General features: G+C 31.4%; 2 protein-coding genes across 5 annotated transcripts in view; one reads left to right on the top strand and one right to left on the bottom strand.

The window, feature by feature from the left end:
* The first annotated feature begins 5,962 nt into the window (after positions 1-5,962).
* Positions 5,963-11,977, top strand: LOC109341353 (ras-related protein RHN1-like). Its single transcript, XM_019579256.1, has 7 exons — positions 5,963-6,248; positions 6,359-6,436; positions 7,401-7,568; positions 8,576-8,624; positions 10,403-10,476; positions 10,751-10,844; positions 11,799-11,977. Exons 1-7 carry the CDS (start codon positions 6,210-6,212, stop codon positions 11,897-11,899), a joined length of 603 nt encoding a protein of 200 aa, XP_019434801.1. The 5' UTR covers positions 5,963-6,209; the 3' UTR covers positions 11,900-11,977.
* A 1,492-nt stretch (positions 11,978-13,469) lies between these two features.
* The window catches only part of LOC109341350 (FACT complex subunit SPT16-like), a 5,595-nt gene continuing 3,351 nt past the window's right edge, over positions 13,470-15,713 (bottom strand). For 3 of the 4 annotated variants that reach the window (XM_019579250.1, XM_019579251.1, XM_019579253.1), the window contains exon 4: positions 13,470-15,264. In XM_019579250.1, the coding sequence (XP_019434795.1) occupies positions 13,690-15,264 (1,575 nt within the window). In that variant the 3' untranslated portion in view covers positions 13,470-13,689. Of the gene's footprint in view, positions 15,296-15,713 lie in introns of all 4 variants that reach the window. The other variant, XM_019579252.1, reaches the window with a different exon arrangement.

Raw genomic sequence — 15,713 nt, 5'->3', positions numbered from 1 at the left:
CTTAAAGAGAGCCATAAAATAGTCATAAAATTATTTTAATGCATAGTAGTGAGAGGCATCTAACAATAATATTATATGGTTTTTTGGTAGAAATAAAAAGATATTGAGGGCAAAATAGGAAAACACAAATTGCATCATGATGGGTGGTTATTTTGTGTTTTCCCTTTATTAATAGTATAGATATATATGTAATCTATATATACAGTATTTAATTATTTAATTGTAAAATAATAAATATGTGGGTGGTGGGTATCATACCACTTTTTAAAAAATATATATAAATTTTTATTATAAAAAATTCTACCAATAAACTTGCTATATAGGCTCGCCCACGGGATTCTTCCATATTGTCAATAGTGAATAAACATTCTTGTATTCATTGTTTGTTTACAGTATATCCGCAATATATAAGCTGGAAACATGATTCACTAATAGTAATAGATTATATTCTATTATAGTAGAATATATATAAAAATTATATATATATTATCAACTATTTATTTATATTATTTTTGTTTAAGAGTTAATTATGATTAAATATAAAAAAGTGAATAATATATTAATAGTTTAATAATAAAACTCTTACATTACTCTATACATTTTTTCACATATAATTTTGTTAAGTTCAACTATAACCCTATTAATATATACCATTTACCATTTTTGTCTCATTATTATTACATAAATTTATTCTGTACTTTTTTTTACTAAAATACGGAGAGAAAAAACAACCCACATTAAATGAATATTTTTATGAGATAGAGAAAAACATACTTAATTTGGTTTTTTATCTTATTTATTTACTTATTTATTTTTTTGTTTGGAAACTAATAACAATCAAAATAATAATAAAATAATTTTTAAATAGTCATTAAATTTAAATCTTTTAAATATATAGTCCGTGGGAGATTAAGATTTAAGAGGATGATAATTTCTAGACTCATGTCTTCTTTTCTATTCAAGATGTGATTCATTAATATTATTTTTCCATCTCCAGGGAAAAGTTGAGAATAAATGTTACTTCTTTTATTTCAATGACCTAATCTCTCATTTGTCATCTAAATAGTTAAAAAAATTATTTAATGAATAATTAATAGAAACTATCCTTAATTATTACTAATATTGAATCATAGTTAAACTCCTTATTAATTCAAAAAATATTTTTAATAATGACTCATTAACTGATATTTTCCTAATTAATAATTTTACAAGTATATCATTGAAAAATCATCCTAATTAAATAAAAATATTTTTACAATTGAATCATTAATGTGAAATCTCTCAATTAATTGAGAAGTATTTGTGAGAATGACTCATTTATGAATAATCCCTAATTAATTTAAAAATATTTTTAATGATTTATTAATGTGCAATAATTAATAAAAATGAAATTCGTTGTTAATAATAAATAATTAGCAAGAATGATCTAATAATCAATAACTAATAAAAATTCTTTTAAATAACAAATCACATTAAGGTTAAAAAAATGGTAAGGACGAGTATTATGTATTTCCATTCTAATTTAAATTGAGAAATGATAACTGTAATTCATATTATTCTTGCATCTCTCCCAGCAAGGAAGATGATATATGATGATGAGTCAGACTTTTCTCTATTAATAGAGGGGTAAATGTAATTTTTTCTTGTAGTTTAAAGAGTAAATTTGTCTTATCATAATAAACATAAGGGAATAAATATAAAAGCATATCATATTTTCTTTGATTTTTGGTATCACTTGTCTCTCCATTACTATGGAGAGGAGACTCATTTCTGTTGTTTCTTTTTTTCCTAGCCTTATAATTAAAAGTCCAACCAATTAAACTTCTTCTGCCAAGAGATTTAGGCATTCTTCATTTCATAACCTGACACAAAAATAAAATATTGTCTTTGTGTAAGTAATTAATTAATTAAAAATCAATAGCCAATAAGTTTAGGATGTCCATATAATTAATGAGGGTATTGTCTCAGTATGGGCACACATAGAGTTAATATCTCCAGCAATCCGTAATTGATTCCAAGTTTCAAATTTTTTGATTAGTAGACCAATACTTTTCAAGATTAGGCAAAAATATGATTTTTTTTTTGGACTTTGTCCACAAAATATATAATAACGGCTACATCTTTTGGAAGCTGATGAAAAGATTTTGAAGTTGACACACATAAACACAAGAATGAGTTTGAGTTGTGTTTGTTAACGATTTCAAAAATAACCTTTTAAAAATATTTTCTAACAAGCAATAGCAAAATAAACACACTTTTGAAAATATTAACGTGTATCAAGTTTGAAACCCCATCATTAGTTTAAATGCAATTAATAAAAGATAAGAGAAATAACATCACACATAATTTTATCATGGTTTACTCTTATCCAATAACACATAATTTTATCATGGTTTACTCTTATCCAATAACACATAATTTTATCATGGTTTACTCATATAGAATAAAGAGATTATTGTCCAGTACCTTTTACCATTAAATACTTCTGTTTATGTACGAAGTATTCAACACCTCTTGAGGAGGCAGGTCTTCAACACATTTTTACGCAAATATTCTTTCAAATATTAAGTCTCTTTAAACTCTCATTCTTAAAAAATATTTGAAGTTTGATTTTTACAAACTCATTATGCTTAAGGATATTAAAGTTTAAGATCAAATAAATTTACAACTCAATAAATGAATGTAGAAAACTAAAACTAAAATGTGCAATATATTCGTTAATAAACCACCTATTCTTTTGCTTGCCCCATGATCTTCAAAAGTATTTTTCTTATATAGAAGTTATTCAAACTTCAAAGTCTTTACAAAAACTTCATTGTTTGCAAAATATTATCCATTTAGTTATAGCAATTAGTACAAGGGATTTGCTGAGTCTTAAAAATAGTTTCCAGATAGAAATACATTCAAAACTCTTACTAATTTCGAACATTTTGTTCATTACCTTTATTAGATAGGACCATGTTAAGCTCAACATTTACGTTCATTCATTTGTTATTAAATTCATAATCTTTCTTTTTCATATTTATTATACTCTTTTGACTCCAAGTGAAACATAAAACTTTGTTTAATGCTAGGTGTGCAACAAAAAAAAAACAGAATTGTATCTATTTTCCAACTTCGAGTGTGGAATCTTCTATCATTTAACTCCCTTCTTCAAGCTTTATATTTGTTTTCTAACTGAGAGTTTTTCATTGTGATACCAAATATTTTCTTTGAACACTTTTGAATTAAAATTTTATTAATGTGAGCTAATGGTCTAAAAATATATTTTCTAAAAAAAGTAGGTGCTTTAATCATTTGAATTTTTAAACTATAATCAAATCATTTTATATCTATTCAAACTTTTAAAAACCAACAATATTTGGAAAGACAATTCAATCTTGTATTACTTTTAAATTTTAATTATTCCAGTGTTATTACACACAGATTGATCAATGACGGTTAGGGCGCAAAGTTAATAAGTTACTAGTTGGACTAGTAGGTCAATAATTATGATTTAGTTTACATTAAAAATTCTAAAACATTCATAATATTAGCTAATATTATTTAATAACTCTATATTTTAAAATTAAAAATATTATTATATCTAATTAAAAAACTAATAAAAAATATTTTACTACTGTAAAATGTCACAAACAAGTTAAAAATATTAAAAACAACATATCAATGCTTTAATTGCAAGAAAATTGCCAAAGACTTATAATTTAATTAAACCATAAAAATTTGCTATAATATAAGTTAGCAAATGACAAATAAATTTAAAGTTTTTTTAATCTTAAAACGATATTATTTTAGTTGTTTAAAAATATATCATTTGGTTGACTCGAGTGGTCCAACCAATTCGACCATCAAAGTCATCGATTTTATGCTTAAATCGATCGAATCGAAACAAATCAATCCAATTTTAATATTAAATCGGTTACATGAAAGTCTTGTTTGAACTTTGAATAATTCAGTTGATATTAAATTTGTTTTTATTAACTTCGATTATTTTAATTAAAAATATAAAAACGTTATATCCAAATATGATTTCAACAAGACTTTTTAATATCCGGTAATTTCATATTAAATAAATTGTTTTATAATTTTATATCTAGAACAACTAAAAACACATTTAAAAAGTAATATTACTTTACGAACTTAATAAAACGCAAAATATGTTGTGATTATACAAAACATTTTTGAATTTTTTTGAAGAGCATAGGAAATGAAGTCCTAATACTATGTTTGGTTTAGGAAAGAAAAGTTAAGAAAAAAAAAGTAGGGGAAGGAAAAATAAAGAAGAGAAAATGAGTAAAAGATGTGATGACTTTGTAGTTGTTTGGTATGGTAGAAAATGGAAGGAAAGTGGAGGGAAAAATATAATTATAATTAGAGAGAAAAATGTATAAATACATTGTCGTTATGTTATTTACCATTCATGTTTAACATCATTGACTTTTCTAAAAATAATAATAATACAGATTAATGTGATAATATATTGAATGTGTATAAATCTTTATATTGACAGTACATAGTTATTACACTCTTATAACTAATAATGAAAAAAAACACGAACAAGAACATAAAGACATAAGTTCCACTATATTATTGTATTTGTTTGCTTTCTTCACTTGAATCTTCCATCAAATGCTGAAAAGAGAACATAAAGATATGAATTATATCATCTTTTCTCGTAATATAAAAAAGAATCAAAGCAATAAAAATACCTTAAATTTTTTTAATACATCTAAAAAGTTTAAAAAGATGTAAGAAATAAATTAATTATTTTAATAAAGTTATAATTTTTATGGTAGATAATAAAGTTTTAATTTTTGTGGTAGATAATAAAGTAATAATTTGATTTACAGTATTTGGTTTAAGAGGAAAAACGTATGAAATGAAATTGTTTAAACAACAAAATACAAGTCTTATTAATACTAGTGTGTACAAGCACTCCGTGCTTGCCGGCGAATATCGTGTCATATTACATATTCAATTTTTATATATTTCATTTTTTGTATTAAAATGTATTTGTTGTGTTCGGTGTACTTTATATTATATTTTTGTGTGTTTATGATAATGTTTAATTTAAGATGAGATATGTAGTTAATTAATGTATTGGTAGTTGCTTAGAATTATATAGTTTTTTTGTAAAAATTAAATAATGTTAAGGGCAATATAGGAAATGAAAATTATACCATGAAGGAAGTTATTTCAAGTTTTGACTTTATATATAGTATAGATAAGTTAAGATGCAATTTGATTTTTCCTTTCATTTTCTCTCCATATATGAGAAGAAAAGTTTTTAGTGGGTCCCAAACTATTTTTTCTTTCTTCCTTTGTTTTCTTTTCTACCAAATGATGGAAAATAAAATTTTCTTCTCGTTTTTTCTCCTCATTAGGGATGGCAATAAAAACCGAACCCGTGGGTACCCGCCCGAACCGAACCCGAATTTAACGGGGAAAACCCTATGTGATTGGGTTCGGGTTCGGGTTTTACCCGAGTTTAAATTTCGGGCTCGGGTTTGGTATAGCAAAGACCCTGACCCGAACCCGCCCCGAAGTAAAGTAATTCAATTTAAATTTGAAATTTCTATCATTTGCCAATTTTTTTTAATTTTTAATTTTACTTTACATACTATTGGATCTTCAAACATAAAAGAAATAAAATAATGCAAGAGGAAATAGAAATGTTAGAGAAAAATTACACGAAAATAATATCATATTTTCCTTAGTACTTTATCATTTTCGGGTTTTTTCCGGGTTCGGGTTACCCGAAACCCGACGGGTTTGAGATGATATTTTTATTTTCAACCCCGTTGAATTTGGGTTCGAGTTTTGAATTTTGTGTTCGGATTTGGGTATGTACAAACCCGACCCCAACCCGACCCCAACCCACCCCGTTGCCATTCCTACTCCTCATCTCTTCTTTCCATTCATTTTCAATGAACCAAACATAGCATAAATGAACCGCACATATAGAATGCAAAAGCGAATTGGCAATTGAATATCAAAGTCAAGCCACCATCAAGTCAAAAACGACATCGTTTTCACCCATACGCCGGCAAAGGAAGAAACCTACACCACCGTACACGAAAAACAATACAATTCAGAGACAGAGACTATTGATTTGATTGTTTCAATCTTCAACGTATTTTCAAACTTCAATCTCCGTTTTTGTGGTTTTTGTTTCTCCCTTCGCTACCGATCGTTTCAATTATCTTCCGATGGCTACGATCAGCCACAACAATCTCAATGCCAAATTGGTTGGTGCTGTTTCCGATTCCTCGTTATTTCTCGCTTCTCACTTTTCGATTCCATTAATACGTTGAATTCAGTGGATTGAAGTTTTTTTTTGTTTTAATATATTTATTAGGTTCTGCTCGGTGATATGGGTGCCGGAAAATCCAGCCTCGTTTTGCGCTTTGTTAAGGGTCAATTTCTCGAATTTCAGGTTATTTTTAACTTCTTTTTTTAGGGTTTAATTTCTTGAATATTTAAGGGTGTACTTGCTTGTCTTCCAAGGATTTTTATTTAGTTTGTTATGCATAACCAAAATATATAGTGATCACGGGTATGTGTCGTGTGATATCTCAATTCTCAAGTTTAGCTAATTTATGCTGATTTGGGAATGGTGTTGACCTAAATTTGAATAATTGTTATTCATTAATTGAAAGTACTATTAGAATAACTAAGCATTAATTCTCCACAAAAGCTAGTAGCTGAAGAGGGTTCTCTAAATTATTAACAATGGATCTTTATTTGTATACTCAACCATAGTTACATGGTTCCCTCATTTAGCCTATGTAGGGAATCGGCGTATCTCATACCATATACTGGGTTCTTTATAAAATAAATCTTGTAATAATAATGTAAAAAGTGACAAATCGCATATAATCAGGTACCACACCAGTACAGGAACTCTTTAACTATGCACTCAACCAACACAGAACTTTATCATTAAGCACACTTATCATGCTTAGGAGTGTGAACTTTGCAGGATTGGGCATATGTGGGTGACCCAACTCACTAGGATAGGCTTTGATGCCAATTTGAATAAATGACTCCAACTCCACACCAAATGCTAGCTCATAGGGGCGAGTTGTCTAAATTGTTATCAATTGTTCTTTACTCATAGAGTCATACTTACCGTTGTGGGACTTTAATGCATAATAAGAATAAGCTCATTTGATAATTAAGTTTCTGTAGGAAATGACTAGTGAGAGCAAGTTGTACTGTTTTGGAGCTTAAAATGATACCAAGTGAAAAGAAAATTACGGCATGGTTTGGACCAGTGGTGTTCATGTTGATGGTTTTGGTTTATGAGAACTGCTACTTTGTGCTAAAGTATTGAAAATTGAACATATTGACATCCGGGATTATTGTTGCTGAATTAATGTGGTATTTTGTTGTGACAGGAATCAACAATAGGTGCAGCATTCTTTTCACAAACATTGGCAGTAAATGATGCAACAGTGAAGTTTGAGATTTGGGATACTGCAGGACAAGAGAGATACCATAGCTTGGCTCCCATGTATTACAGAGGTGCTGCTGCTGCTATCATTGTCTATGATATTACTAGCCCTGTATGATATTCTTACCTTTGTATATTTCTGTGGATTCCTATTTACAACAACAACCAAACTTTTGTTCCACTAGGTGGGGTTGGCTGGATTCCTATTTAAATTCATAATATTTAGTCAACATTTATTTGTTATTTTTGACATGTAATTTGATGATGCAATTTTATTTATTGTTTGTGTACTATAAAATATCTAAGTGGTGGGAGGAATGATATGGGACATATGGAAAAAATAGCAAGCCGTTTTTAGTGCCTGATAAGTCTTAAAATCACAACAGGAGTGGTAAGTCTTAGTTGTAGAAGTTGAACTTTTTTGTGTTGTGTGGATGAGCAACTTCTCTTTTTTTTTCCTGTATTTCTTAGATTTGGAAAATCTATTTATGGACAGAATATAAATTGTCTTCAACGGTTTTTTTGTATTGCTTGAAAAACAATAGATTCTTTGAAGGCATTATTATGACTAAGTGGAATGTATGCATGAACTCGCACCCAAAGTTGATAAGTCTAGAGCCCAAAAAGTTCCAAATAATTTTGACCAAAATAAAGCATTATTCACTAATCACTACAACAATGTCCAATTTTAATACATTTTCCTTCCTCAATTCCTTATCACAGAATACTTGATTGTTCCTCTTTAACCAAAACCTTGCATAAGTCATTCAGGGCAATCCTTATTCTAATCCATGCTATAACTTTTTGAAATTAAAGAATGTTAGGAACAAGTTTATTTAATAATTGGTCCACTGTTTGTGAAATTCTGCGAAGTATATATTTTTAGTGTCTATAGTGAACATTGAACCATTATTGGCGCTAAATGTTAAAAAATGAGTATAATGCTGTAACATCATATCTTGAATCTCTAAAAGAAAACACCATACTTTCCTAAAGGAGGAGTAGATCAAATCTGGTAGCCTGTTTCTTTATTTTTATTTGTATATTCCATGCTTTTAACATTTTAATTGTCTCTGTTTAATAAGGTTCAATATGACCATTTCTGTCTTTTGATTGCAGGATTCATTTACACGAGCCAAGAAGTGGGTTCAAGAGCTTCAGAAGCAAGGTATTATCATTATGTAGTTTTCTTATACTTCTCTTTTTAAAGGAAATAAAATTTACAGATTACAAAAGGAGAACAATTCTGCATACAACCTTTTTGTAAATCATTTTCTGCACATCATTTGTATTCTTTTAATGCAATTCACGTTTCCTGTTTTATTAGAATTTGATTGCACCCTAACTTAAAGTTATTGTTAAATGAAACCCTAAAATCACGTTTAAATAGAATAATACAGATATGGATGGATTATACATGAGATGGTGTGAGAATGATTGCCGGCATAAGAAGATTGTGAACAACTAGGGGGAGTTCAGTTTTGTTTTGCAGAGCTAGAACTCCCTGGAACTTTCAATTTATTTTAGTTTTGGAAACTGAACTGGAACAGTTGGTGAGAGCAGCTGACCAGGTTAACCTGAAACTGGTCCATGGGCCAGTGCAATCCAGCCTTTAAACTCGGATGAATGAAAATCGGTGATTGAACTGGATTATCTATGAACTGGTAAACCATGTGAACCAGTGAAAAATTGGTTGGTTTATCTGGTTAATATTTAATCAATGACATGCACAAAGTGCTTAACGTGAGATTCAAATCTTGGCCAAAGCAATGCATAAGGTGTGCTCCACCATGTCATCACTTTAATTTTGACATATCTTTGAATTTTCTTTCTATCAAAATTTTAATTTTCTTAGAGGTGGTTTTTAATTTTTAAAATTAATTTCACTATAATATAAAATGTTAGGTGATAAAATATAAACAAGAGAATAAACTCAATGTAGCATAAATGAGAATGTTGCGTTGGATGAGTGAACACACTATACAAGATAAAGTTAAGAACAAATGCATTTGGGAGAAAGTTGTGGTAGCTCCTATTTGTAGAAAAGATGGTAGAATCAAGCCTTAGGTGGTCTCTGCATGTGTGTAGGAGAAGGTTAGAAGCCCTAGTAAGGAGTTAGATATAGAGGTTAGTTCAATTTCTGAATATGAGAGAGGTTAAGAAAAATCATAGGCGAAACGATTATGAAAGATTTTGAGATCAATGTTTTGTCAATGGGCATGATTTTTGATTGAGCATTATGGTGTCATTTGTTCTTGTAGTTGTCCCCATCTAGTGGGATTAAGGCTTGGTTGTTGTTGTTTTACTATAATATAAAATTATAAATACAACTTTAAATTCGTATTTTTATATGAAAATATGGAGGTGTGAGTGAAAATATTGTTAGGTATACTATAATTAGTGCAAGAAATATTCAGATAAAGTCAGGTTATGGTATATTTTGGATTTCTATAATGTGATGACATATATTATGTGGCATGAATCAATTTGGTAAGTTTGAGTTTATGGTTCTTTTTCATGGTTTACTTATATTTGACATATGCTATCTTATTTCTTTTTGCATATTTTCATACATGTATGTTTAAAACTCTGATTCATCCTCAAATATTGAACCTCTTCTCTTGCTGGTTTAAAGACCAGTAGGGTTTGAAAAAAGCACCTATTCGCTCAACATTGTGTAGGATATTTAATGTTATTTTTTCTAATAAATATTTGGTTGCCTTTTTTCTATACATGTCACTAGATGGACTTAGCTATCATTCACACACATTCTAGATTGACAAAATAATTGGTAATGCTTGTATTGAAAAGTAACACTTGATGGTTTGCTCCACTGTTTTGTATTAAACATGGGCTAAATTTGGTTTCCTTTTCTCTAGTAAATTAGTAATACAGGGTTTGTGGTAGCTTAAATCTCAAACAATTCTCTATTTGGTGATGTTACAGGGAATCCTAACATGGTCATGGCTCTTGCCGGTAACAAAGCCGACTTGGAACATAAAAGGAAAGTGATAGCTGAAGTAAGTACTACTGTTTCCCATATTCTTGTTTCTGCCATATTAATTCCTCTTTATAACTGAAGTAATACCCTGAGTAATTTTCATATAATGCCTTTTTTCAAAGTGCAAATTAGATTTGTGACTCCTGATTTTATCATGTTGGATAGTTCAACATTCTTGCTAATTTTCCACTTTTAAAATAGTTCAATTTTGACATAACAGATGCTGTAACATGTAACATCATTTTTGCATGTTTGTATTCTTATCGGTTTTGTCCCATTGATTGGCATTGCAGGAATCACGTGTATATGCTGAGGAAAATGGCCTGTTTTTCATGGAGACCTCTGCCAAAACTGCAGCCAATATTAATGATATATTTTATGAAATAGGTTTGTGTTCATTCATATTATGTTTCTTTTGTTTGCTTGATGAGGATTTTATTTTCTTTCAAAAATACAACCCAGTGCTGTAAAACTCCTGCTATGTGTGGTATCCATGAAACAGTCGACATGAACCCACTATGTGGTCCTTCAGCTCACACCAAGATACATGGCAGCAATTCCAACCCTTTTGCCAAGCCCTTTTTCAGGATTTTATTTTTTAATTTATGTTAGAAGCAAAACTAGGAATAAAAGGGAAGGTTGGGTCAACTGGGGGATAGGATGGGACAGAGTGGAATGGAAGGTGATAATCACGGTTCAATTGTTTGGGAGTTTTATTTAGCGGAGAACCTTTAACCTTTCCATTCTCCCCCAAAAACCTCAACTTGTTCCCTCAAATTGGGGTGGAACCAATGGAATGGAAAACATCCAAATTCCAAATAATGGGAAGGTGATTCACATTCTATCCCTCCCCTATCCATTTCCGTGTTGTTCCGTCATCCGCCAAACTCCCATACATGACCATGGGAATATCTATTCCCTTATTACACTCCAATAAGTTTTCATCAACTCCACTGCTTATTGATGTTTGAAATTCGTAAAAAACTTCTTGGAATGTAATCGGTTATAGTCTCAATGAAATGATCGTCTGAATCCGCTCACATGACCTACCCTGTTCTTGAAACTTGTTTTCATTCTATTATGTGTACACTTTTATGGTGTGCATAACATTACCACAATTATGCTTCTTCCTTAATTGGTATTACATTTTACTGCGACATTCTTGAACTATTTCTTCTTCCTTGTCTAGCTAGCTTCAACTTCTTTTTCTTGTTTATTTATTACTCTTTATTTTCTGTTAAAGCTATGATTTATATTACTTTGCATGTGTTCTTTAACTGTTTCCATTAAATTCTGAAATTTGTTTGCATTGCTTGACTCAACAATTGGTTATGAAAACAGCGAGGAGATTACCAAGGGCTCAGCCAGCTCAAAACCCAGCAGGGATGGTTCTTATTGATAGACCTGCCCAAGGATCTGGAGCTGCTTCATGTTGTTCATAACTATTTGGGCATTCTATTTTCCCACCATTACTTAAACTGTGGTTTGTATTTACTACACACTTTTATGTCACTAATGGATATGCAATTTACAAAACATAAATTGGTGCTGCAAAATATATCCTTTGATGTATACTTTTCAGTCCCTTGATTTGTTCGGGATGTGTGACTCACCTTCTCAACAAGTGTCGCCCCCTCTCTATATATAAGTGACGCAAGTGAGAAATATGAGAAATAAAAATTAAAATGAACCGTTGAATGGGATTTTAATGAGCAAGATGAATTTTTAACTAATCATGTGTACAATATCTAGTTTTTCATCTTAATTATTCATGTATGGTTATATCCACTTTTTACAAGAGTTGTTATCATTTTAGTCACTTTTGTCACTTAGAGAAGTTCAAGTATCTACTGTTCATAATTATCCTGACTTAAATAAAGAAGGATGATCAATATATGTGAGATTTGGGGAGCATAGATGTATCTATATTTACTTGATTGTTTTGATGAATTGAATATCCAGATTATAACATAATCAATCCTACGATTGTCTGGACTTAAAACATAAAATAAAAAAAAACAATTAAAATGACACTGACCCTATGGGATACTTATTTCGGTTCACCAACCCAAAAGCTTAAATAATTGTTTTAAGCCGGGAAGAAATTACAGTTACCTTTTCATTGAATTTATTTCAAGTATATATGACATTCTCGTTTCATGAATTATTAGATTTATGTTGTTATCACTTATTTTTTGACATTAACTAGTCGTTAAATGTAGGGTTTTGGAGGTAATATTGCAAAATCTCACGTGAGGTTACTCCAATTGACAACAAAATCTATGCCTGACACTCATATTTCTTAAAAAACCTAATAATTATATTTATATATAAAATAAATAAAAAAAGATATATAATTCTTTAGGCAATTTAATATTAGTCTTTTAAATTTGTCAATTCTAAGACAGACTTATTTTTGACTATTAATCTATTTAAAGATCACCTATTTAAATGTCTTGTATTATATAAGGATCTACAATAAACTAATATGATATAATACTTTTTTAAATAGTTCAGACCTAGATTTATTTCATTCATCAACTATTAAATAAAAGAGTAGTATACACTATATATTAAACTCTATTTTTCTCTCTATCAAACACAATGTGTTAAGAATTAATCATGTATCATTCATATAAAAACCTTGACGATCGGATATCAAAATTAAACTCGTTTTTTCAACACTTGTATAAAAATAATTGTTTCCCCATACTCCAACCAGTCCGCATAATAATAGATTTAAAATTCTAAATCATACGACAGCACTTAATGGCAGATTTATGGATAGCGAGCACAGCAAAACAGAATGGCTCAAGCTGCAAGGAAATAATGCTTAACTCACTTTAAAAACAAAAAACCATAAAAAGGAAATCATGCTTAACTTGTTTGTTTCAAACCAATTTCTGGTAGGAGTTTCAATCTCTATCCGTCAGTAATTTTCTTACAAAAACTACCATGAGGGGAATATTAAAAAAATTAGAAAGCCAAAAAGAGTTAAATCCAATTATGGGACAGAAGCAAGTGGTCATAGGAGAGAGCCATTTAACAATTTTAGGGGCATAGATTAGAATCAAGGATCCTAGCAAGTGTTTCAACTACATAATATTATGAAAAGAAAAACTAGAGTCAAAATGACAAGGTAACTCCTCCAAAATCAATACCACTATCCCCAGCAACTAACATAAAGCAACTGCACTAAACCAGAAACTGGCCAAGAACAAAGAACAAGAATCTATCTTAACTTGGACCGCTTCGGCATGCTACTACTTGCACCGGCTCGTGACTTGCCAAAGGCTTTTGCCTTCCTTCTTTGCCTATCTTCGTCACTGTCATACTCATTCCCTTTCTCCCTATCTGCATTGCTTGCTTCCCTCTCAAGTTCTTCCCATGTCTTTCCCTTCTCATCCTCAGAGTCCTCATCTGAATCCTCCTCCTCTTCATCATCCTCAGACTCCACAAGTGATTCGCTATCAGAAGCTTCATCCTCCGAATCAGATTCAGGTTCCACATCAGATGGTTCGTAACCTTTGTCTGACTCTTCAGAGTTCTCAGATTCTGAATCAGTGGCTTCCAAATTCAGAAACTCCCAACCACCACCTTCGATAAAGCTTTGTGGGTCATCAGTGATTGTTTTCAGGATCTGACGCCAGTTCAGATTCAGCCTACTCTCATAATATTTTATATCTGTTGTGTCAAGCCACTCCTTGATTCCATCCAGTGACGTAGAAGGGATGGAATCAATCCTGAGGACATCCCGCTTGAAGTCCTTAAACACTATTGTCATGTCAAAGTTCTTCTGCCCAAGCCCAACTCTCTCAAGATTAACAATCTCAATCTCACCTAGTGTAACAACAAGGAAAGGGGTCTCTATCAGTTCAACAAGGCACGCTGAAGTAGGGACAATAAATACTGAAGATTTATGAGGTACACCAGGGAAGCCAAGTTCTCTAAGAGGTTGATCAAACTCAAGGTCAAGGCCATTGAATTGGGGTTGTCCCCAGAGATCGTTGGCCCGATTCACAAAGCTTTGAAATTCAACATTAATTTTGTTCTTCCTATCTCTCTCTCGTTGTTCTTCTTCAAGCTCATCAGGGTCATAAGCAGATCTCTTTCCTCCTCCAACATTTTGGACCATGTCCATTACCTCAACATAAAACTGCACATCCTTGGTTTTCTTATTTCCGACCATAATATGGTTGTGCAAATGAAAGTGCAGAAGTGTTATCATTTCATTTTCAGCTGGCTGAAAAAATGCATGCTTAATGTTGCCAAACATTATGTCCACACGCTCATCTTGCCGAGTGGTAGAATATCGAAATCCATTGACATGAGCCTCTAGTGTGCCAGGTATTTTCCTTCCACGGCCACCAAACGGAGGGCGGATCCAAAGGTCAGGCAATCTAATTGGTTTAAATCTATTATTAGCAAGCTGCAGTTTCTCCTGAGTAACCAATGTTGCCCTCTCAGCTCTCTCTGACTCCCTTGCAACAACTTGCCGCCTGAGTGCTTTAATGGACTGCACAACCTCACTCGAGTGCCTTGGATCCTTGGAGCGGAATGAAGCCTCCTTCAAATATATAGATCCCTGGAACTTAATTGAACTTGGATCCTGAGAACTAAAAGGGGTCCCAGGAACATTAAAAATAATTCTGATATAGCAAGTGCGGTTGGTATCCTGCTGGCTGGTAACAGTTCGAATGAAAGCCACATGAAAAGGCACCATGCTTCCATTTATAGGCAAGAGAACTGCTTCATTTTTCTGATCAATCTGAATCATCATCTCTCTGGGAAGGGGAAGGTCATTTATGTTCTTGTAAGCAACCAGATCTGCTGAAGACCTGGACGAGGAACGGTTCTCTCCTGCCTCATTTCCACCACCAGCAAGTCGCCTCGCAGTTTCTTCATTTTTCTGACGAGCAAGTTCTGCCTGATGCTGCCTTCGGAGCTCCTCCTTAGAAATTTCATGATTATCTGATCTAAGAGTCGTCTTGGATATAGTGGGCTCAGCACCATTGGCGTCAGTTTTTTTTCTGGGCTTTTCATCTTCCTCATCCTCATTGAAAGAATATGCCACATCCTTTAGAGCTTTAGAGCTCGTAGCAGTCACAACTTCTGTCTTATCTTTGTTGATGACAACTGTGTCAGCAAGCAACAAAGAGAAGTTTTTGTTCTTAGACTTACTTTTCTCACTCTGCAAGTTCTGAAATCCAAGTGACACATTGAAGACCATACCCTCTTTTACTATCTGCTCATTTT

The sequence above is a fragment of the Lupinus angustifolius genome, unplaced genomic scaffold (assembly GCF_001865875.1).
Source record: "Lupinus angustifolius cultivar Tanjil unplaced genomic scaffold, LupAngTanjil_v1.0 Scaffold_436, whole genome shotgun sequence".
NCBI classification, from domain to species: domain Eukaryota; kingdom Viridiplantae; phylum Streptophyta; class Magnoliopsida; order Fabales; family Fabaceae; genus Lupinus; species Lupinus angustifolius.
This window is presented reverse-complemented; position numbering and strand designations above follow the sequence as displayed.